The 25,938-nt window shown below is 40.5% G+C and overlaps 1 protein-coding gene across 1 annotated transcript in view; it reads right to left on the bottom strand.

The window, feature by feature from the left end:
• CSMD1 (CUB and Sushi multiple domains 1) overlaps positions 1-25,938 on the bottom strand; it is a 998,673-nt gene that overhangs the window by 111,439 nt on the left and 861,296 nt on the right. Inside the window, exons 34-38 of the mRNA XM_081189289.1 lie at positions 23,151-23,354; positions 21,602-21,726; positions 18,081-18,177; positions 16,495-16,599; positions 4,130-4,248 (exon numbers count right to left, since the gene is read on the bottom strand). Of these exons, the coding sequence (XP_081045415.1) occupies positions 4,130-4,248; positions 16,495-16,599; positions 18,081-18,177; positions 21,602-21,726; positions 23,151-23,354 (650 nt within the window). The remainder of the gene's footprint in view (positions 1-4,129; positions 4,249-16,494; positions 16,600-18,080; positions 18,178-21,601; positions 21,727-23,150; positions 23,355-25,938) is intronic.

Here is a 25,938-nt window from a genome sequence, read left to right as displayed (position 1 = left end):
TTCATGGAGAGAGGCAACTACCACCGTTCCATTTCATTGGATGATCTCATGTTCTGCTATTGTGAGAGAAGGATGAAAAGTATTTCTATCCACAGCATGCATATTTTTATCCATCTCTTTCAAATCCTAAAATGCCTAGATTCTTTCTTTCTTAACAAATAATAATAATAATAATAACAACAACAACAACAACAACAACAACAACAACAACAACAACTTTTCCTCACAGGGGAGTTGTATTCCTGTACTATCTCCATTGTAACTCTATTTTTAACCCCAGTGTGCTTATTATTAGGGTGGCTACCAATCAAATAGTTTAGAAATACATCATCATATTTAGGGGCCCCTGCAAACATTCTTTTTGTTGCTCATTCATGCTGATTTGATTTATTGTGTTTCCTTATCTGCCCTTCACCACATAGTCCCCAGGTGGGTTACGACAATAAAAAATATACAATTATAATAAATTATTTGAGCTCATGCTATCAGAGAAGCAGCCATGTCTGATTTCACTGTCAATACCCTTTGTGCATGTAAAAAAAAATAAAAAATGGTTGGTGGTGGTCAAATGGCTTGATTTCTAGACAGTGCATATTCTGTATCCTCCTTCTGGAACTCCTAAATTTTCATACCACTAATCTTCTCTGTGTGTTTTCCCCTCCCACTTTTGTAGCGCTACAACGCTTTCAAACAGTGATAATGTGGCCATATCGGGGAAATGTCACAGAACAACTAATAAAGCAGAATAAATCCACCGTTAATGTGTCATTATTGTGTTCAGAACATGTTGCTGGATACATCCACAGTAAAACAATCTAACTCTTGTGATGACAACATTGAAACAAGTGTCATATTCTAGTGAAGCCCATTGTCAAGGTCTAAGGCTAGCCCTGTGTTTTCCCAAGAGGACATAGCATGAAGTACAATGTAGTACTAATATATAACCAAGTGCTTGACAAAGCAATGCAGTAGTAGTCCTTTAGGTGCCAGGCAATAAATTTCCTCCACAACCAAGCCTTTGGCTTTTAACTATCTGCAGCCTTTTAGAAGTGGGCAGAATGTTTTCCACCTTGGTCTTAATGTATCTCTGTGGGGGTTCTGTCTGATTGTCTGGTTGGTTGTAAGTCGCCTTAGGTTGTGCTGAGAAATACTAACAAATTTAATAAATACATAAATAGTAGTATTGCTGTGGACATTGATTATTTATTGTATAATGCCATTCCTAACCCCTTCTCCTTGTTGACTTTCAGTGGTCTAATTTTAGATTACTGTCATACCTTGGTTTTTGAACAGCTTAGTTCTCGAACGTTTTGGCTCCTGAACGCTGCAAACCCAGAAGTGAGTGTTCCAGTTTGTGAACTATTTTTGGAAGCTGAACGTCCGACGGGTCTTCCTGAAGCCAATCAGAAGCCGCACTTTGATTTTTGAAAGGTTTGGAAGTTAAATGGACTTCCAGAACTGATTCCGTTCAACTTCCAAAGTACGACTGTATATTTTATATTCATACTTATGGCAAAAATGTATATATTCTGGTAGCTACGATATATGTTTGTCCACTGGTGACTTGTCAGTGTAGGCTGATGTGTTTAAAACATATGCATTGCCCAAAGAAAGGCAGTCAGAAACACTGTGACAGAGAACTCACTTGAACTTTGGCATGTGCAAACTATTTATTTAGATTTCAGCAAAAGAAGACCAAATGTAATATTGCAGTCTGCATTCTAGTGTTTAGCAGCACTGATGCTAGCTCAGAATCTATGCCTCAGTGAGATTTTTGCACTAAGAAAGGTCATACATTTATTTATAAATCAAGGAAGACTGCATTAATATATTCTCACATTATCATAATATGGCAATTACCACTAAGAAAAGCAAAACCACAGACTGCAAAAAAGGTCTGATTAGGCATGTAAGGCTTTAAAAAGAGAAAAGAAACCCTGGCAGAGAAGCAGGTATATAAATGGAAAATCAACTCTATTTTACCTTTCAAGAGGATAGGCCCATTATGCAAGCAAAACTAATTTTATTATGAATGACTATTTTATTTGCTTTGCAGAAGGACCAATAGAAAAGAATAAAAATCTAAGAATAATCAGAATTAATAATGAAATAGGAACAGGGAGGAAGATACCAAGGAAAATTAAATGAAGCCACAACTTCCAAGTGTCCATTGAAAAAGAAAGAGATGTACAGAGGCAGGCAAACATGTCTGAAACAACAATTGTCTGACAGTTTACTGTCATATTTGGAGATGGATCATAACCCAGTGGCAGAGAAAAAGATTTGCTCACAAAAGGTCCCAGTTTTAATTGCTGGCATCAGCCCCAGTAGATGGTATGAAAGGCCTTTGCCTTCAACACTGGAGAGTGACTGTTACTCAGAGTAAGACAGTACTGGGCTAGATGGTTATGACCTGATATAGGGCATGTTCCTTTACTCCAGAGTGTATTAAATTGAATGCAAAACGTATACTCCCAATCCAGAGAAAATTAGCAACAGTTAAGACCTATTTAAATTAATAGAAATTCTGATTATTTCTGAGTATCATGTCCAATTGATTTCTGTTAGCTATATCACTTCATATAAAAGAGTTGCAGGTGTGGTAGTCTCAGAAAATATGAAAGAGAAAATTGCTGATGTTCCTCTGCTGGAGCAAATTTTTGTTGATGAGAGAGATGGGGAAAATATGCCAAGTTTTGACTTTATGCAGTTCTCTTCAGCAAGCAGAGTGAAAAAGCAACCATCACTTATTTATCCTGATCCTTTTCATATGAGACAAAGAGCTGAAAATATTTCAAGAGGATACCTTTTCTTCACCAAAATAATTTGATCTAGCAGAAGATATTACAGTGGTGCCTCGCAAGACGAAATTAATTCGTTCCGCAAGTTTTTTCTTCTTGCGAGTTTTTCATCTTGCGAAGCACCGTTTCCCATAGGAATGCATTGAAAATCAATTAATGTGTTCCTATGGAAACCGCTTGCCAGGCTGGCGTATGGAGAAGGGCTTTTCTCCCCACCGCAAGCCTTCAGGACAGGTACGGGAACAGAGGGGAAGGGGCGCAGCACTTCTCCTCTGTTCCCGGGGCTTGCGGTGGGAGGAGGGTTTTTCCTCCCCACCGCCAACATTCAGAACAGCATTCTTAATGTTGGCGGTGGGAAGGAAAACCCTCCTCCCACCCAAGTCTTCAGGACAGCCATCCGAAGGCTGGCGTGGGTAGAAGGTCTCTCCGCCCCACCGCCAGCCTTCGGAGGAGCCTTCCGAAGCCTGGCGGCGGGAGGAGGTCTCTCCGCCCCACCGCCAGGCTTCGGAGCAGTCTTCCGAAGGCTGGCGGTGGGGCGGAGAGACCTCCTCCCGCCGCCAGGCTTCGGAGCAGCCTTCCGAAGGCTAGCGGTGGGGCGGAGAGACCTCCTCCCACCGCCAGGCTTCGGAGCAGCCTTCCGAAGCCTGGCGGTGGGGCGGAGAGACCTCCTCCCGCCGCCAGCCTTCAGAGCATCCTTCCGAAGCCTGGCGGCAGGAGGAGGTCTCTCCGCCCCACCGCCAGGCTTCGGAGCAGCCTTCCGAAGGCTGGCGGCGGGAGGAGGTCTCTCCGCCCCACCGCCAGCCTTCGGAGGAGGTCCGAGGACAGTGGGGAAGACGCGCTGCACTTCCCCGCTGTCCCGGAGATTTCCCTATGGGCTTTCGTCTTGCGAAGGAAGCCCATAGGGAAATTTGTTTTGCGAAGCGCCTCCAAAACGGAAAACCCTTTCGTCTAGCGGGTTTTCCGTCTTGCGAGGCGTTCGTCTTGCGGGGCACCACTGTAGTAAAGTACTGCAGACTCCATGTTTGTTTCTTTTCAAAAGCTAAGCCATGGACTCTTTGCTTTTGAAAGATTTGATATCTCTATGGTAGTTTTGGTCATGTGAATGGTGCCACAGATCCCCTGGGTAGATTACACAGACACCCTGGGGTCTGTGGACCCCCAGCTGGGAGCCACTGCCTTAGGAGATGTAAGTTGTGGGAGCAAGAACTGACAAAAATCACTCTCACCATGGAAGCACCCATGTTGTGGGTTTCTGCTCTATTCAATTATGAATCCAGCCCAATGTGTTAGAACAGCAACTATACCATTTCAAAAGAAAATGCAAGTACCTGTAATGTGTATCCTGGCTCACACTGAAATGACAAAACATCATTCACCATATATCTATCGCCCATTTTGAATCCATTGCTAGGAATTACTGGTTCTGGGCAGGCAGCAAGGCCTACAGCTAAAACAAAATAAAGGGGGGAAATGGAACAAAACATATTAAAATATTCATGTTGTTTTGAAGTTTTATTACTTTTTTTGTTCTTTAGCATATAACATGATCTAATCACTTCACAAAATTAAAAAGACGTTAAAGTCCCTGACTTAAGCATGCCATAATCTAAGTGAACACAAGGGAAGAAATGATAGCAGCAGGACAGAAAGGAAGAACAGTTCAATATAAATACACAAACAGATACATAAAGCCATCAATAGTATGTATGTGTGTATATATTGCACAGAGAGAGACATATACACACACAGTCACACACAGAGGTGTGTATATACATATGTAACAATGGTAATAGGTCACATTTTATATATTCGCTGTTGAGTAAAATTAGCTTCAAAATATAATGGTGTGGCAAATCTAGAAATTCATTCACACTCACAGAAGGAATTCATGTTCAATAATGAACACTGCAAGTGTGTGTGTGTGTGTACACATGCATGTGCAAGTCTCTTGAACAGGACATAGTGTGGCATGAAGATGTCTTACTGAAGAATTAGGGGGGCTTAAAGGAAAAGGTTGGCAGAGCTCTATCTGCCATGCTGCAGAGCCAGAGACAAGGTATTCTTTAGTCCACATGCTTTACATGCTGTAGTTCTCATTCACAGCTTATGAATATCAAGTACTGTTTTCAAGGGTAGCATGCCTCTCTTGTACAGGAAATTGCTTACTGCATGCTCTTCACAGGTCAGCTAACTCTTTTGGCATAGGACATAAAACTCATTAATGTCAATACTGATCACTCTCCCAGTGATCTCATCCCAGTTCCTGCTTGTTAAATACTTTTGCCATTCTAGCTCTGGCACGAGACATACATCCAGGCACGTCATTACAGTGACCTCCAATATTTTCCAGGCATCACTGCCATCAATGACAAGAAAGCTCACAGCACTATAATCTAGTTAACATTTCTGAAAGTATATTAGCATTCATTACACGACACTGTCAACTAACCAAAATAAAATTCCCTAGGCTGTTTGATCCAGTCTCAAAAAAGCTTTGCTTCTTATGTTTCACAAAAAAAGAAATGTGATATATATTAGTGTGTGATACTAATACACACACACACACACACACACACACAGATGTATAATTAAATATTGCTCTTAATTTCTATGAAGTCTCAGTTTGCAGCGAATAGCCTTATTCCTTGGCATAGAGAACAAATTCTGTGCAAGTATGAGAATTAACTCATGAATGTGAACAGAAGTAAACCCTTAATAAATGTGAAATGAAATTGTGATCAAATACGTTTCCACGGGGGAGTTCAAAACAAATAAAAAGTATTGGGGGAGGGAAAAAAAAATACATCTGTACTACATACCACTTGTTAGACTTGAGCTATAAGCCCTACTTAATTTTTTTTTAAAAAAAAAGATAGAGAAGGAAATATACATTTATAGAGCAATTTAGAGCATTTATAGAGCAAATGAGTGAGAATCAGAGTAGAGGAACCACGGCCATACTCAAAGTTCTGCCAGCTTGAACCAGTTAAGACAAAAAGTGGAAGGGGGGGTTGTTTATTTGTTTTGCTGTACCAGCTCCAGGACCCAGATGTTCTAGAGAACGGAATGGGCCAGCCCTGTTCTGCCCCATCCCTGTAACACCCTTTTCCAGGTAGTAGGAGTTTATTCACTGTGCTGGGGGCGGGGCTGCAGCAAAAAGCCTCTGGTGAAAGCTAGCAGACCAAAACATCCAACACCATAGACTGGAGGTTAGAAATACTGCCTTAGAACTGATTCGGAATCCACTGAAACGTAATGCTTCCCTGCCTCAATTCTTCTTCACAGAGAAACCACACAACCCTTGATTTTACACCTGTATATCTCTGCCAAGAACACAACATTTATTGCCAAAAGTTAGAGTTTATAATAATTATGTCTTATCTAAGTATTCACCTGTCATTCAAGCCACTGGAACTGTGGCTGAGGTTTAAATTATATCTTATTTTCACCATCCAGTAACCCAGTGAAAAAGGAGCAGAGACATGTCTCTCAGCACTTTATTTATATAATAGAATAAGGTGGATCAGAAATAACAGTGTGCACTAAGCAGCTGGGCCTGCATCAAGAAGATAAGACTCTGAAAAGCTAGAATCAGCTGTTTGTGGGGGAAAGGGGGTTCATGGGGGAACTAAATCCAGTTTCAACGCTCCCCTACTGAAAAAAAGATAATACACAGGATTTTCTGATTTATTTAAGAATTAGGCATACACTAGTCCAGCTCTTGGATCAGAACAGGGAACCTGGTGTACAAACTATTCACGTGTTCGATCCTCCATCCAGCTAGGGGAATACATGCAGGAAGCCCTAGGTGGCAGAGGGGAGGTCATACCGTCTGGCAAGCAGAAATGTTATTTTGAATTCTTCCCATTGTCTTCATTGTTTTCAAAGATGGCACATCCAGCCACCTCCGGTACACATCTGGTCCCTTGGAAACAGGCAAGTATCCTGGTGTGTAGGAGGGCAGAAATACCTGGATGGTGGAAGCCGAGATTGTCTGTCTTGCCTCTCCCACCCTGCAGGTATCTATTAATTTGAGAGTACTTGGGACAGAACCACAAAGCTTGGGAAAGAGACTGTGGCATCAAGATCTGCAGCAGCACCAACTCAAAATTATTTTAATTCTAAGTCTACGGAGCAGATGGCACTTGCCTCTATTCAGAAGTTTAATGGTAAGAATAAGCACTTTAAATTTAACCTTGAAACAAACTAGTAACCAGTGTAGACAGTACAATATCAGTGATATGTTCTGTCCTAACATCCCTGATTTTGGTGTACAACTTCCAACATTCCTCACCATTGGCTATGTTGGCTGGGGACATTGATGGAGATGTAGTCTAAGAACATCTGAAGGGCCCTATACAGTATTGGCTACTCCTGTTCCGGACCAACTAATGTTTCTGAACTGTCTTCAAAGACAGTCCCTCTTACAGTACATTAGAATAATGTAATAGTGAATTGCCTAGGGCTTTCAGTGGTTGGCTAGTGTAGCTTCACAGGAAAAGAGGGTGGCAGATATCCCAGATGAATGCACTCCTGGCTGCTGCTGGCACCTAGTCTTATAGTAAATGTAAAAGGTAAAGGACCCCTGGGCAGTTAAGTGTAGTCAAAGGTGCCAATGGGGTGTGGCGCTCATCTCACTTTTCACGCCAGGGAGCCGGTGTTTGTCCGCAGACTGCTTTCCAGGTCATGTAGCCAGCATGACTAAACTGCTTCTGGCACACAAAAGACCGTGATTCCAGAGCACACAGAAACACTGTTTACCTTCCTGTTGCAGTGGTACCTATTTATCTACTTGCACTGGTATGCTTTCAAACTGCTAGGTTGGCAGAAGCTGGGGCACAGCAATGGGAGCTCACCATTGACAATGAGGACAGTGGGGGACAGCGATAACAAATCAAGGGTGTGGCAAGAAGTTCAAGAGGCAGTGTGAAGAAAGAAGACTAAAACCGCAAATATAGACTTGGGTGTTTAAAATCACCTTGCTAACACTCCTTAATGCGTTCTGAACTTGCACAATTCCCTTTACAGAAAGGGACAGCAAGAGGACTTTACAGAAAGTCAACATCAGAATGACGGGTAAGATTTCCTCTTGCTGTCCAACAGGGACAGTCAATACTGCTATGGTTGGCAATTACTTTTTCTCAAAGGAATACTCAAACAGGTAAGGAGAAAGGAAGATCAATGTATCAATAACAGAAGCCAGAGGTAGGCTATTACTACCTTCCTTCCCTGCATACAGAATCTAGGAGATTTTAATAGATTCCTTTGATTGCCACTGTGAGCTGGAAATATCTTCTTCTGTCATGATTGTCTACATCACAAATCCTGGCATGCGTTTCCATACATAATGCAGCACAAAGTTAAGAATCCCAATGATGAGTTAACTTGACCCAGTAAAATCTGAACAAGAAGTTCATGTGTCCAACAGCACGCCCTAATGTAGAAATTTTTGTCATGTCCATTTCGATTGGGGTTTAGACCTGCTTTTAGCAGAAACTGCTTTGGTTGTCCCGTATGATGACCTCTGTTGGGAGAGAGACAGGGGAAATATGTCCTTGTTAATTCTCCTCAACCTCTCAGTGGCTTTCAATACCATCAACCAAGTTATCCTTCTGGAGCGGCTGTCCAAGTTACGGGTGGGTGGCACCACTTTGTGGTAGTTGTGGTCCTACTTGGATAGTCATTTCTAGAGAGTGATGTTTGGGGGTGTGCTGCTCAGCCCCATGGAGCATTCAACATGAGGTTGCTCAGGATTCGAGTCTCCCCCTCTCCAACTGCTGTTTAACATCTATATGAAACTGCTGAGTGGGGTCATCTGGAGCTTTGGAGTATGTTGTCAGCAATATGGTGATGACACACAGTTCTTCTTCTTCTTCTTCTTCTTCTTCTTCTTCTTCTTCTTCTTCTTCTTCTTCTTCTTCTTCTTCTTCACATCTACAGGTGTGGCAGTGGATATGCTAGACCATTGTCTAGGGTGGCCATATTTCGAAAAATGAAAATCCGGACACAAAACTTATTTGTGGCCATAGTTTATTCAGGACATAGATATAAGTTACGGACAGTACTTTGGGGGGGCGCAAGGGTACGCATACCCCTAAACATTTTGTGAATCTAGGTTTGGCCTTATTGAGGGGCAGTATTTCATTATGAGTAGGAAAATGGGAGTACCCCTAAACGTTGTTGTTGTTGATTTTAAGGAAAAAAAGCACTGGTTATGCAGCATGTGTATGGAGTATGAAAACAGATTGGGGACACTCGTATTAACAAACTTGCTTTGGAGCTAGGGAGGGAGTAAAAAGATAATGCTGTCTTATCGCCATCAGAATGCAATTTTACCCATACTGCAGTTGGCACTCCTTAAGCACTTAGTCCTTGAAATTGAAACTTGTTTAAGAAACAGATAGATAAAAAAGCACTTAACATACAACTTGTAGCACAATCATGTACAGCTGAAGTACTTCAAAAAGTTGTCCACAGGCTAGGAACAACTACAGTATAGGTACTACATGAATTTTTGCTAGAAATTGAGAGATTCTTATACTACTTGTTTTGAACTAGTTAAAATAAAAGCAGATAAAATTTTGGAAATGTATTAGAAAACTAGATTTAAAGTCACATTTTGTGTGTGAATTCTTGGTTTCCTCTATCAGATCATTTTGTTTTTATGACTGATGAAAATTTGAGAATAACTTTAATGAACTCCTTGTAGAGTTTGTTGCTCTTTTGACTCAAGAATTTAATTAATTCTTCCATTAATCTAAATGGGCTTTTCTACAGCTAATGATTCCTTGTAGCACAGAATATAACCTGATGATATGGCTAATTTCTTCCATAAAACAATAGCTGTCAATCAAAACTAGCACTAAAGGCAGCATCATTATTGCAATCAATCCGAGACTGAATTATTGCATAAAACAAAAATGCAATATTCTTTCCTCTTCCCCCTCACCATTTTGAGACAATGAACATCACACTGTGCTAAGTGTTTACATTACAAACCCGTGGGTCTTAAAAACTGGTGTCACAGTGTAGCTAGGGGTGTGCAATCTGATTAAAATACCAATGCACATTGAATGTATGCCTTTACTATGGGTAAATAAAGATTCTAGGTGTGCCTTTGGCAAACTCTAAGCCATAGTAATTCATCTGAAACATAAAAAGACTTGTACTGCTATGCATAGCAAATCAGGCTATTATCAATTCTCTTCTTCTTCAAAGACAGTTTCCCCATCTGTTCACTGATATCGTATGTCCATTTCGTATTTTGTTCTTCTTACCCAAAATATGGGTGTGCTCAATTTACAGGAAGGCCAGAGTAAGAGCCTTCAGCTGTACAGTGGGAAACATCAGGATATTCCAGTGCTTTGTGTAAGGGTGACTCTTGCTGGATTTGGGGTGACTGTACAACAAACCATTTTGCATTTGAAAGAAAACGGTTTAAGCATCTGAAATAGGTTTTGTTAAAATGCTACTGAAGCGCACCTATCTCTTAAGCAGCAACCTAATATCTTAATATAAGATAAAGAATGGAAAGAGGTAGTTGCACATTCAGAATAAAGAAGTGGGAATCCTAGCAATGATCTTCTAGACCCACAGCTTCATTAACTTTACAACAAAGGAGATACACTGTGGATCAAACCATACAGGTATTTTTCAAGGTAGGAGATTGGCAGGAAGTGACAAACCTGTCAGTATGGGTTAAGAGCAAAACAAAACAACAACAACAACTTATTAACAACAACAACTTATTATCTATACCCCGCCCATCTGGCTGGGTTTCCCCAGCCACTCTGGGTGGCTTCCAACAAAAGATTAAAAATACATTAAAACATCAGTCATTAAAAACTTCCCTAAACAACAAACAATTCAGCCAATTATGAAACCATACTGTGCTTTACTGCATACCTAGGGTAGGTGGGCATGAAGAAAACTCGGAATGAGCCACTGAGAAGAAAGAGGCCAGACCACAACTAATGGCATATGAATGCTCTAAGCCAGGCATAGGCAAACTGGGCCTTCCTGATGTTTTGGAACTACAAATCCCATCATCTCAAGCTAACAGGACCAGTGGTCAGGGATGATGGGAGTTATAGTCCCAAAACATCTGGAGGCCCTAGTTTGCCTATGCCTGCTCCAAGCAGATGCATGATGTGTACAAGTGCCTTTTTTGCTCTTTTAGAGCCAAACACAATACCACCCCACTGCACTTACTACAGGGAGTGGGAAAATATCAACATAAATATCTTCTGGTGAAAACAGAAACAAAACCCTTGCAAATATGAGGGACCACTAGGGGCACATCAGAAGATGGCTGACAATAACATCTCTCCAACCCACACGAGGTAAATTGGAGGCTGTGATGGGAGTAAATAGCCTCCCTACCCCCCCCCATGATTATAGTGGGGGACTGCCCTTGCCTGCTGTGCCCTATACCACCCCCGAATTTGTGGGGATGGGGGCACTAGGCACAATGCCCTCCTGTGGGATTTCGGCACTCCTGGACGCCGTCTCTGATCCGTGCCACTAGCTGCAAGAACTTCAAAAGAAATAATTTGGATGAAGCTAATGCACATATTTCAAGGAAGAAGGGGGAGTAAAGACTGCTAATGGAAGAGATCTCTGATAAAACAAGACGAGTCGGAGGAACAAGTATAGATCATGAGAAGATACGCCAAGACTCGGCATGGCAAAGGGACTGATGGGGGAGGGGGGAAAAACTTTCATTTCTTTCCTTTATGTGATTAAACAAGAATCCCCCCCACCCACAAGTCAGAAATGTCATTTTAAGGACTTAAGCTGTGGATTTAAGGCTGTGTGGAGATAAACCTTTGAACCAGAGCATGTTTTAAGAACAGCGTGGAATGTATAAGGGCTTTGGAATGACGCAGTTAAAAATACCGTCGCCATATTGGGAAGTTCTGTCGGAGGACTTAAGTCTGAGAGGAGAAATAGAGCTGTTTTTATAGTGTGGATGAAACTCCTCAGTGGGACTTAAGAACGACAGTTCTGTAATTAATGATGGAAAGAGCGCTGTTATCTATGAAGGAGATGATATATGGAAACCATCTCAATTTGAGGACTGGAAGAACGGAAAAACCCACACAGGATTATTATTGGTGTTTATTGGCTTAAGGAGACTATCAGATGAGATCATAAAGAAAAAAGAGAAAATATATGAACAAGATGTGATGTGGAAACAGCAAGATAAGTCTGGATAGAATTATGAACTTTGTTTGGACTGATCTGGACATTAACACAGTAGCAAGAAGATGATCAGAATCCCCCTTCAGATCTTGAAATATGGGTTCCCTCAACAAAATTTAAAATTCGGCTTTGTAATTCGGAATTTATGTGATATGATTTGATTTGATGTGATTGGGCGGTTAATAAAAATTATTATTTTAAATAAAAACCCTTGCAAATATAACAAAAGTAGACAGAATTTGTTCATATGTTCAAACGCTTCACAAAGGCCCTTTGATGCTATATCTTCTTCCATCTTGATCCACAGAAAAACTTATTTTGTTCAACACACACAAGAGCATTAGCAGCAGTCAAAGGAGCCAGCAGTGGCTGTGTATTCTGCACAACTTTCTGTGTAGCTAGCTGCTCAATTATATTATTATAAGCTACCCACACTGCAATTATTTCACTAACACGGAGATGCTAAAAAGCTATTAAGTTCTAGAGGGATGCTTGTTTGTATTGATAGATCTATCTGAAAGCAAAGTATTTTTCTGCAAACAAAAAAACAAAACAAGAAAACCAGGTAGTGCAGTCAAGCGCCCTGACACTTAGCATTTTAAAAAGATGTGAGTGCCATTGATTTCAGTGAGCTGATTTTCAAGTAAACTTGCTCAGAACTGGCACATTAAAAATTGCTGGCCAAATCAAGAGACGAAATCAAGATTCTTATTAAATCAGTACTTGTCCAGGTTATGTTCATAAGATATGGTGATTTATTGCCATTCATTTTCATTGCAGCAATTCAGAACGGTGGGCGAGGGAAGTACGTCTGATAACATTTCATCAGTGAATCAATTGTTGCACAAAGAGTGAGAGCACAGAAAAACATTCACATCAAAACTAAGAAAGAATATGCTAAACTAATCTTCAGTGTTTCCTTCTAATCACAGAAATGAATATGACATGCATATCACAAACCTAACTTATTTGGTCTCGTATTTACTTAGTGAAACCTTTTTTTCTCTAAAAAATAATAATATTTATCACCTCATGTCTGATCCTAAATTGGTTGCGTAATGTGCTGAAAAACAAGGCTTATTATATTTCAGATTAATTTAAGACATGACTCTTTAGCCATGATTCATGGCAAAGCTATCACTGCCATTTTGGACTCTAGCTAAGGCTCTTTCCTTTTTAAAATATAAGCAGTAGAACCATTGACCATTGTGTTTTTAAAAATTAGACTTCCTTGCAAATTCTGAAAAGCAGTCCATCTCCCTGTCCCCCAGTTACCTGTTTCAGCGCAACAGGCAAGCTCAAACCATGAATAGTTTAAAACAGCATGCGGATGCTTCTGATTTTTCCTTGCAGTCCCACAGGAGAAGAGGTAAAGGAAAACATGTAAGAAAAGCCCTGCTGGATCATATCAAAGGCTTATCTGATCCAACATCCTGTTTTCCATAACGCCCAACCAGATGCCCAAGAAAGCCCAAAAGTGGAACACAAAGGTAGCAGTCCTCTTCCTCTATTGTTCCCCAGAAACTGGTATTCAGTGGCATGCTAGCTCAGATCATGGAGGTAGCATACAGTGATCATTACGAGTAGTTATTGATAGCCATGAACTTGTCTAATCTCCTTTTTAAGACTGGTGGTAGCAAATTTCAATGCCCTAGAGCAGAGGTCTAGGTTCTGCACTTTCACGTAGCACTAAACTATGGCTTAATGTTTCAACTGGAATGGACCACTGTTACACAAAGTCAGAAGGTTTGATCTAACCTTGCGGATAACAGGTAAGAGCAATAGTCAAGTTACTGATATCAGAATCCTGCCCAGGACGTAACATCTGCAGGTGTTATAAACCAGCAGCCTTTCAAAACACATTCTGTATAAATAAGCTTCAGAAACTCATTTGGCATCATCAATAAATTACCTCTTTTTCATATAAATTACAGGAAGCTTTGCATACAAATAGTGGAAATAAATAGGGAAATTGAACCACAGAATAAAGATACCCTGTGGCTGATTGCTGGTCCTGAATATTTATCATCAGCTGGAAATCTGGCCTTTCCAAAAATTTGCACACATTAACATTTTAGAAAAGTGATTACCCCAATTATAAGTATTACTATTGATGCTTATCGGTATACTTGCTTGTTTGAAACTGCTCATTAAAAGGAGATGAATATCAACATTAAGGAACTATTTGGTGCCTTCATCTACATATTCTAATAAGCCCTAGTCTCACAGAAAATTGTTATTGCCCTTCTACAAGGTAATAGAATGTTTGCATAGGCAAACGTAAAGATGTTTGGCGAATCTAATCTCTGTCAAGCTATTTATCAGACTAATAATTAATATCTATATTCATGCTTAAAATTTAAGAGTCACCTTTGTAACGCTTACCTCTAGCTAATATGAATGACTCACTGATGTACACAGCTACGCACGGAGGACACCACTATTTTGCATCAGTAGTTTTAAAAAGTTTGAAAAGGACATGAGTGCCACTATGTAAATGAGAGTGTGCAAAATGTTCCCCAGTGATCAAATCTCAATTAACAACTTCCTGGCATCCTAGCAGGAATTCCATGGCTTCATTTCCAAATCCTCGTCCAAATGATATAGAACTGGAGGGCTGTGTCACACTTTACTGTTATTTAGGCTACAATCCTAATCCAATTTACCTGGAGGTATGCCCCACTTAATTCAGTAGGGCTTACCTCTGAGTAGACATGATTAGGATGGTACTGTAATTTACCAAGCGAAAACATAGTGCTAACCTTTTTGGCATAAAATACAATATATTCCTGATCCAAGCACATGATGCAGCAGAAAACGATGTCATTCTCCATGCTTATGTGAAGAAAGAGAACCAGCAAGAATAATTAGCATCCCAACTGTGCTCTCAACTATTTAGTGATCCCTGTTCATGTTGTAACATTGTAACATTTATACTTATTTTTTATTCTTTTTAAATATATTGTAAGCTGTCTTGCACAATACTATGTGCCCTCTTGCTGATTGGGGGGGGGGGAACCCCTGACTTTAGCAATCTGGCATGGGGGCTAAATGTATACCAAGAAAGCCAAAAATTTAGGATGAAAGTTATTAAGCATACTGTCTGCAAGTTAAAATAAAAATAATAATGATCACACCTTTATTGATAAGTACTGGGCTACTTTTAAAATGAGGCTGCATTTTAAATTGCATTTTAACCTGTATTTAAATTTTTTTTCCTATTATGTTTTTACTGTAATTTTATTGGTGTTAGCTGCACTGAGGAGGATGGGGTATAAATAAATTATTATTATTATTATTATTATTATTATTATTATTATTATTATTCCCGTTTCTGGTTAAACAAAATCGGGTCTCCAAATGTTTTGGGACTACCATTCCCATCATCCCTGACCACTGGTCCCATTAGCTAGGGATGATGGGAGTTGTAGTCCCAAAACATCAGGAGGGCCGAGTTTGGGGATGCCAGTTCTATATAAGCCATTGGGGTTAACAATAACCCGCAATGGAAACTACAATGGCATGTGAAGTCTAACTGACCCTGCTGTTATTTTTCAACATAAACATCACTATCAACATGCATAATTATAAAACAGCAAATCTCAAAGACTTTGCAACAACTGTACACCCTGCCAGAGCAGCCTGTGTGCAGTACACAACATTCCATGACTGAAAGGCTAGGACAGACAAAACCGTTACACGAAGCATGCAGTTGCTACGATACTCTGTCATTATATCAACTACAGAGATCACACACACATGAGCACATATTGACAAACGTATAGAATAAAAGCATAAAACAACCTTTTATCCACACCATCAAACTGGACATTATTAACATAAAAAAATATCAGGGGAAAGGCAACACAGTGAAGACAGTTCTGGATTTATGTAGGGAGAAAAATGCTGTTATGAGTTTAGAGGGTGGGCTCTATGCCTGAGTTCCATTCTAATCCCTAGATCCACACTAGCTTCCTGGTGAGGTAATGGCCCTCCAAGTATGGGCCATGAAGGTAACAAAGGAAGGAAGGAAGAGGCTCTGTGCCAGACAGCCAATGGATGCCTCCCTTCCCTCAACTGCCTGGCAGTTAGAAAGACAAAGACCAGAGCTGAGTTGTGGGAGAAGGCTGAAGGCCGGGCAGCTGGGAGACAGAGCTATGCCTGATTTCTGCTGCAATCCAAGACTGTTGCTATGGAAGAAGGAAGACCCCGGGGGGGGGGGTTAATGTTGTGAGCCCTCCATCAAATATGAGTGTGTGTGTGTGTGTGTGTGTGTGTGTGTGTGTGTGTGAACCATATCTCATAAAGACACCATAGTCTCCACTGACCCTCATTCCAAAGGAAACCGAACTCTGGATAAGCACCTGGAACCCCTGGAATTTTGCACCACTTTGGGTGGCGTGCAACAGTGTGATGATATGAATGATACCTAGCAAACACAAACAAAAGGCACAATGCCAATCAAAATAATAATAAAATTAAAACTTACTTTTGTACTCGAGGTGAAAACCAGCAGCTGCCACGCTAATATCAGAGTGGAAGTGCAAGTAAAGTTGATTGGAGGTGCTGTTCAACAATGCTGGTACTGTAGTACCTGCCAGAAATATGGAACAGGTTATGAACACTGTCATTTATCACAAGATCTATGCAACACAGGAACTTTTAAAGAAGCAGAACATATAAAGAAGAATAAAACATATAGGGTGAGGTTCAACGTCACATTATTATACTGTAAATCGGGTCCACCTCACAAAGGGCATGTGCTGCGGTGAGATCATCAGAGCTGACCTCACTGTTGTGTGGGTGGGAGCAATTGGATAGCCACAACAACCTGATTGGTGGTCCCTTGGTTGTTGGGCTAATTTGGCCAATGGGTATGTTGTGTAATAACCGAGGGATCTTTATATATTGCTGGATGTTGCGTTGAGCTTCCTCTTTTCGCTTCGTGCACTGGATCACCCGCCCACCCTTCCCTATATTTAGAGTCTTGCTGTGACCTTGCTATGCCTTCGTGGGTCATCTGCTTTTGGGGCAGGGGCCCAGTAGGAATTTTCCCATTTGGCTGATGCCACTTGGGTTTCGCTTGCCACCTAGCAAATCGTCACAATTTTGTAAGCTTTGGCGGTTAGGCATTGGTTAAAATGGTGGTGTGGAGGGGAGGTCAGAGAACCAATGCGCAACAGGTATTCCATTAAAGAAATCCAGGGACTCCCCATGCTTTTGTTGACCCCTTTCGGGGGGTAGGACCTCGCAAGAGTCCCTGTGAGCATTTTGGGGTGAGCTTGAGTCATGTGCCTGTACCAATGCTCCCCCATGGTATTTACCGGCACTGATGGTATGGTGGGGCCCAGTCGTCAGTACTGCGTCCTGCTGAGGTCAGGAGCAGCCTAGTCGAACCAATGCCTAAACAAACCACTCACTATCTGTAATCAATAAAGTTGTGGCCAAAATTATGCCAATAACCTAAAACTATATTCCGTGTCATGTGTACAATTATTTATTTGGGTAGCTCCTGGGGATTTTCACACACAAATGTTCCATCTGTGCAAGCATATAAGTTTGCAAGATGTAATAATGGCTGGAGAATTGACCTGCAACTTTCATGCAAGTGTGAACTTTGAAGGAAAACTGCATTTCAACTGGCATATTGTTTTTCGGGAGTGTGAAGAAGAAGAAGAAGAAGAAGAAGAAGAAGAAGAAGAAGAAGAAGAAGAGTAGTAGTAGTAGTAGTAGTAGTAGTAGTAGTTTGGATTTGATATCCAGCTTTATCACTACCCGAAGGATTCTCAAAGCGGCTGACATTCTCCTTTCCCTTCCTCCCCCACAAAAAGCACTCTGTGAGGTGAGTGGGACTGAGAGACTTCAAAGAAGTGTGACTAGCCCAAGGTCACCCAGCAGCTGCATGTGGAGGAGCGGAGACATGAACCTGGTTCACCAGATTACAAGTGTACCACTCCTAACCACTACACCACACCGTGAATTAGGAGGTCCACCTAAAAATATGAACCTATCCAAATTTCTTCACCATCCCTATGGTTTGGCCATTATAAGACCACAATGTAGACCTCTACATACCTGAAAAACTCCCAAGCCTTGGTGCTGTCAAATCACCACCGTCATAGATTTCAAGAGAGTCCCAGTTATGCTCAGTGGCAAAGCTTATGACCTGGATCTGTGAAAGAATCACCACCGGGTGTTCATTAAACAGTATAGTTACATATCTTTTCAGAAGTTCTGACATCAAAGACAAAAAAAAAAAGCAGCAATGAGATTGACAGCAAAACGTAGCTGCATAAGCTAAACACACATTTTGACCTCACAATACTGTGCACTTTTGTAACTACAAAATGACATCGAAGAGCAGCAACTGATCATGGAATAACAAGGCATTCATTGCTGAAGTGTCACGTTTCCAAAAAATGACAGACCAATCTTCAGTGGGGTCTAGAAGGAATGGGAGTGGCAAATCTACTGCTGAGACCTAAGACCTGGTGGCTTATGCTAGCCAGGTCGGTGAATGGTGAAAATAGTTCTTTACTGCATTTGCTATGCCAGTTCCAGGCAAACACAGCTGAAGGGCCTGGGGCATCTTCCAGGGTTTGGATATGATGTTACCAAAGCTTTCACCTCACTCTCAAAGTGCTCCATTTCAGTGCTTCCTGCTTACTCTTGCCAGGAGGAGAACCTCTAGTGATAGTTTCCCACCCATCTAGGTAGTGTTTCCTCCTTTCATTGGCAGTGCTCTTCTCTGCTTGCAGAAGCCAGAAGAGAGGCATGGAAGTGCCATCCTATGTGCCCAGTCATCAACGTGGAAGGGTTAGGATAGTGCTCTCTATCAGAGCAGAGCTACACAGAGCAGAGCAGAGTGTACCAGACTTCAGATGGTGGATAAAATATATGGATGTTACCCAATAAAAACGCCCTGCACCTATAAATCTAGATGTTAAAATATAAGCTAGTCTAGAAGCCTCCTCCCTTTTCTGCTACTTTTGTAAGCATGAGGATATTTTCAATTTGAAGGAATATTCAAACATAGAACCTTCCAGTGCAGAAAAAGGCACATTACAAAACTGAATAGCTTGGATTCAAGTGAGCAGCAGATGACAGATGATTACAAAGGAAGAAAGGCATTTAAAGAAAGAAAATGAGGAAGACTAAAAAAAATGGCAAGATATACGGAAGCAGCAGTATAGGTATTATCAATATCCCAAGGAAGTCATGTTTGCAAGGCAGAATTATACACAACCACTCCACTCCAGACCCCTGCCAGTGCAGATACAGAATTCTTTGGGGGTAGTTCATTCATTGCAATGGAAGTGAAAAGGCTGCACATACAAAGGAATGTGCTAATAGATGTGGAATTTTCCCAATTGATCAAGGCAGCCTGTGGGGGCAGCGAAATTTGTATTTAGAAAAGGGGTTATTTTGGTTAAAGGGAGAAAAGCTAACGAAAATAAAGACTGTGATTTTGATGTCTTTGTTTTGTTTTGTTTTTGCAGGACAAGAGGTTGGATTAATTGTGGAAGAACCTGTTGCAGAACTCAAATCAGTCACAAACTTCACCGCCGGTTTTTACACTAAGTAGCAGTTGTCATAACACTGAAATGTCTGCAAAGACATGATGAATGCTTGCAATCAATGGATCTATAAATACTAGGGGTGTACATGGGCCTCAATATTTGCCTTGCATCATTATCTGAACATTTTTTTAAAAAATCTTATCTGTATCTGAGATGTTCCCCAAAAAACATTTTGTGGGGAGATGTCCCTAAAAAGCTCATCAGCTTTGCTCCCCCCCCAAAAAAAAAGGAAAAAAGGAGATTTTCATTTTGGGAAATATGGCATCACTACTTTTGGAGTAGATTAACTGCAGACAAATGAGTCCAGGCATAAGTAGAATGGATTCACTTTTCTCTATAATTTTCTATGTGAGAAAGGTGTGGGGGTTTGTCTCTTGCTGTTTCTGATTTTAAACCAATTAAGAGCTGGCTGAGTGGTATTTATTCTTGTTTGTACATTTTAAAAACCTTTCCAGAGTTTGTTTGTATCCTCTGAGATAGACTTTATGCTTCCAATATAAGTTTTACAGGTCTCCAAGAGGCTTTACAATATGAGGTTGTCCAGAACATTGCCAGTGAAGTTCTTAACAGCTCTGGGTTTTTTATGACTTCGAGGGTTTAAAAAATAAAAATAAAATCCTGTACTGCCGGGTTTTAACAACAAAAACCCAGTCCAGAGCTCTTTGGTGCTTTACTGACAACATGTGGGACAACCTCACTTCTTGCAAAGCCAGCTTCCCTAGAGAAACAGAGATATACAAAAACTTGGAGTTATTCTGAATAGAAAAATGAATTAAAAACAGAACATGCTTAATTTTGATATTAATTCAATTTTCTCTTTCTTTCTTTCATGTTGTTCAAGTGCATGCTCAATCTTAAATAAGTAATAATAAAAAACAGAACAATACAAGACTTTTGGGAGGCCCTGATCTGACTTGAGGGTGAGGGGATATTGGCACTTCCATCTGCTTCGTTTTTTGGCCTCCACACATAGCTGATATCCACTTCTAATCAGTACCCCACAGCTGGAATTTATTTCCATCATATTTATGGTGTTAAATTAACCGAATGCACTTGGATGCCCTCGTTTAGTTGTTTCTCTAGCTGTCAGCAGATGGTGATATTGCTTTATTTAACTATGTATAAAATAATGCTTTGATAAAAGGAACAAAGAATCATGGAATCACAGAACTGTAAAGTTGGAAGGGTCATCTAGCCCAATGCCCTGCAACATCAATCCTGATTCTGCAACTGGTTCTTTTAATCATAATAAGTGGGGTAGACAGGAGTGATTTTAGCTTCATTGCGCCATGTGGGGTGAAATGAGAGGGTGTGTTACTTGACCAGGCCAGACTTACCATTAGACAAAGTGAAAAAGATGCTGCACTCAGGCAGCGGGTGCTGAGGTGAGGCAGAAGTGGCATTCCTCTTAAGCTTCCTACCTATTCCCTTCTACTGGATATCAGAGACTTGCATGCTACACAGCCTATCATGCACTCTTTGATGCAGCCAGCCATCCCCAGGCACAGTGGAGGATGTTATTCCATTGCCAGTGTTGAAAGAAGATTCAACTGCCAATCTAGTCAGCCTCTGCTCATGGAATTACATGGTGGTATCTTGCCCTTTGCCATGGACAGCAAAATTTCTTGGACTGGCTCTGAGCCAAAGATACTCTGCAACTCTGGGAACATGGAGAACTATATACTTGCCCAGACTTATGAGATCTACATCATAGGCTTATTGGTTTTATGCTGCCTCGTGGTGCTTTCATGATGCTGTTACACTCATGTGGTTTGTTTTCCTTTATATTTTTGTATTGATTGTTTTTAACTGTAATTTACTGTTTTACACCACCCTGGGAAAATAGTTGATTGGATGGCATATACATGCCATAAATAAATAAACACATGTAAGCAAGCTGATGTTTTTCTTTAGATTTGGCTGGGGTTTGGGAAGAGGAGTGATCAATCAACAATCAATTCATTTCTACTATTATGAAGTAGTTCATATTCCACTGTGGGCAAAATATGGACTTGCCTGAATACCTGATCCCTCAGTCACTATGATTTTCCACACACAATTCAAGCTGTTACCATAAGGTTCGGGATAGCCTGGAGACAATATAGTACCCCTCCGTTCAGTGAAATTTCGACTGCATGGCACTGAAAATTGAATTAGAGATAACGACAAAGGTAAAGTCATGCTCAGGGAACAGCAAAGTAACACTAACAATAGAAATAAGACCTCGTTTCAACCAAAGTAAGACACACTTTCACATTCAAAGGAAGTATCTATAAATATATGTATGAATAGAAATATGAACATTCAATTAAATTTTCTCTAATAGTGACCATGGCTGCCAAACCATGGAAATGATATTTTAAATTCAGGTGACTTTATGCCAGAATTTCTTCCTTTTTCTTATTCCAGTCCAATTTCCCCACAAAATTCATTGTGAGACTGGAGTAGGAAAAAGCACCACAGAGGAAGGGGAAGGTTGTAGAGAATGGGGCAGGAAAACAGCCACAGAGTCTTCAGAGTAAGAGAGGTAGACAGACAAAAAGAAAGAGAGAAAAATAAAACAAAACCCTTCTTTGAAGCTGGCAGAGAAATAGGGTCTGTGCCGCAGAAGAGAGGTAGGTTTGAAGCTACCCTGCAGCTACCTGCCCCAGATCAGCCAAGACAGGACGGACTGTGGTTGCTTGCCAGGCCTGCCCATGCAACATTAATATATTAATTTTAATTATATTTATATTGGATATGAAGCAGAGAGAGGATGAATGCTTCTTAACATCGAGATTAAAGAGAATTTCAATAAAAATAAAGATGAAACTCCATGGTCTTGGAATTAGTTATGTCCAAGGTGGAAAACAGAACTTTCTTCTGCCCTGTGACAATATACTAGGAGCTGAATGTACTCAGGTAAAATTATATTAGCTATTATGATTCAAATCACTATGATCTTATTTTATTCTCTCTAAAGTCACACTGTCCCTGTCAGTATTATTAATAATTGTAATGCACAAGTCTTGAGTAAAAAAAAATGGGGGGGGGGGCACTTAATACATGCAAAAGAATTCAAAACAGTAAACACAATTCCATTAGCGAGTTTCACTGACAAAACACAGTGTTAAGTGCATTGTTTGGATGAATTTATTTTGGATCTTGTTATTCTAAAATATGACATTGTAACAGCAGACTTCTAATTGTATCAGTTATAAATCTGCTATAAAGGATGTTTCATGGGGGAAAAATCAATTAATTAACAGAAGGGTGATTTCTAGACATTGACATTATGCTCCATATTATACTTATGATTTTAGAGGCAGTCACACTGATAATAAATATTCAGCAAAACATGCATCAACCTTGTTAATCTAATAGGTTATTATGTGAAACACTATACTGCCTACCAACCAGCTGGTACTCAATTACTTTTGAAATGACAAATTGCTCTTTTAAATTGGACACGACCAGTATTAATCAATGGAGAGAGAATTTAAGTGTTAAATACTACTTGATGAAACAAGTAGTGTTCTTGAATTCTGATTTAGAAACGGATGACCTAAATATAATAATGCCTTACCCACACAGCTTGGCACTGTGTCGTTCCACTGAGCTAAAGCATTGGGCACAGACTGGCAGCGGATGGCTTTGGAGCCTTGCAGAAGATAGCCAGGACTACATTCAAAGCGAACCACGGAACCGGCTGAGAATTCAGAGCCAATCCTCCTACCATATCTTGGCTCTGGCACGGAGCTGCATTGTGTATCACTGGTTCTTGGAACAGCTGCACAGACAGGAGAAAAGAAGTGTAGTCTGAGAAACATCACCTAGAAACTACAGAGATTTTAGTTTGCACTAACAGAGGCTTCCTTAAACAAACTGAAAGATGATTTGTTGGCTAAAAGCATCATTATACCGATCAGGTTGAATTCCTTGAGTCACTTTTGTTCCACAACAGTCACACCAAAATTCAGTCAAGCCACTCTTTAATTTTGACAGCTAAACTTTAAATAGATGAGTACGACAGACCAAGTCCACAAGAAACACACCTTTTGGGTGGAATGTAGTGTGACTGATTTGATTCAGACTACTTTGGAGAAGAAATATTCTTGATTTCAGCTAAAAGCAGCTGGGGGGGGGATAAACCGCTGGATAAGCAAATAGGGCTTTTGTATGGCTGCATTCTATGTACAACACCATTTGCTGCTAAGTGACAAAGTATGGGTTTTTGGACTCCACACACTTCACAACTGGGCTCAGTCTACACGATTGCATTGATGGCATGCTTATGCTTCCACCACAGGCCCTGGCAATATGGATGACCTTTATTGCCTAGAGTGGCTACATCCCAGCTCCTCACTATTCAGTAGCAAAATACAATATACAGAGTAATAGGCCTTCTCCCATTCAGTTGCTTTTTAGCAGTAGAAGCCCTGTAGAAGTCCCACACAAGTCCAAACTGGATGTACTGATGCGCAACGTAAATTAATAATGCAGAGTCTTCTTCAGTAAAAGAATAAAAGCTTCACTAAGTTAAAATTAAACTTGTTTGCAAATAACAGCATAATGAACAGAAGATTAAACTAGCTTCAGAGCATACAGAGTTTCCATTGAGCACAGGCTTCACAGAGCACAGGCTCCACCTCACACAGACACACTGCAGATACTGAGTCACAGAGACTGAGTGAGACACCTAGTCTGCCTGCAAGCAGATACAATACTTATACAGAGAAGTCACAGTGACTCAGCATGCTAAATGATTCCGCAGCTTTTCAGCATTTCACAACATTTCTAGACTCCCTTACTGCTTCCTTTACTGCTTCTGCTCTCAAATACCTTTGTCACATGACATGCACCCCTTATTTTTCTTAATATCTGTCCATCAACATAGCAAATGGAGGCGATACTAAAGCTCGTTCTCTTGGTCAAGTGTTGCCTATGCCCATTACGGCATAGGATAACATGTGGAATATCTAGGAAGTACTAGCAATGCCACAAAGCTCCAACCCTTGTGTTTCCATGTATATTTTAAAGAAGAAGCAATGATTATCATACTGCTTCTTAAAGAAGCACTGTAAAACATGTGACCCTCCAAATGGTGTTAGATTTCAAATCCCATGAACCCTAGCCATCATACAATGAAGAGAATTGTAGTCCAGCAACTACTGATCACAGATTTGCCTGATTTAAATGGGGAACACATTGGGACACCTACAAAACTTCTTTGAATGATGACAGATACTTTTTAAAAAATACAAATACTAATACAAAGCAGTTTTCATTGTTTTATTGCTTGTTGTTTGCTGCCCTGGGCTCCTTTGGGGGGGCAGAATATGAATTTAATAAATACAGTGATACCTTGGTTTGCAACCACTTGGATTAAAACCGTTTTAGATTACAACCACGTCAAACCCGGAAGTGCGTGTCCCTTTTTTTTTATTACAGCACATTTATTTTGGGATTACAACACATTTTTTTTGGGGGGGGGGAGGCCCCATTGGCGAAAGCATGCCTTGGGTTGCAACCTGCTTTGGTTTACAACCAGACGGATCTGGAACGGATTATGGTTGTAAACCAAGGTATCACTGTACAACAAATGAACAAGCAAACAAACTGCATTTGTGCAAAGGCCCTGAAATGGTAGAATGTGAGTTCATTCTTGCTAGAGTAAACCATATAGGCTTTGCAAGGGCTAATGTCTTGGGCCAGCACTGGATGTTTCAGAGAGCTATAGGAAATAATCCAGCGTGGCATAATTATGGAAATGAGAGCAAATGACTCCCTTTAAAACCCAATTGTACTGAAAATGTGAGGGTAGTTAACATTATAAAATGTCAACACTGTTTTTTGAGGATTTTTTTTGTAGAGTTTCCGCTCATTCATGTAACAGCTAATCATCCTGCTTTTTGTGAAGTATGAAATATAAAGAAATGTGAGTCATCACAAAAAGGAGGGCAGTTTATTGGAGACAAAAAGAAATATGTAGAGAAAATGGCATTAGTTTGTGGGGAGGGGGAAGGAAGGGCCATTATATCAAAATCCAAAGCTTGAAATCTAATATTTCACTAGCTGTGAACAGAATATACAATCAGGCTAGCTATGGGCACCTCTCCCTCCTAATCCTCAGTCTAATTCTAAACCATAATGTTGACAAGTTAGTCTTCTTAGATGGTATCAGAGAGAAATTGCATTTTCTGTAGTAATTATTATTCATCTTTTAGTGCTATGAAACAAAATAGAAATCAGCCTAGTGGAAAAGCAAACATGTAATAGGGTCAATCTGGAATACTGGGTGATAAATAAAATGATTGACTTTGCAGGCCAGATTAGAGTGTTCATTCAGGAATGGGGATGCTGCTCTCAGAGGT

The sequence above is a fragment of the Podarcis bocagei genome (genome assembly GCF_964188305.1).
Source record: "Podarcis bocagei genome assembly, chromosome: 3".
NCBI lineage: Eukaryota > Metazoa > Chordata > Lepidosauria > Squamata > Lacertidae > Podarcis > Podarcis bocagei.
Note: the sequence above shows the minus strand (reverse complement) of the source record. Positions and strands in the feature narration are given on the sequence as shown.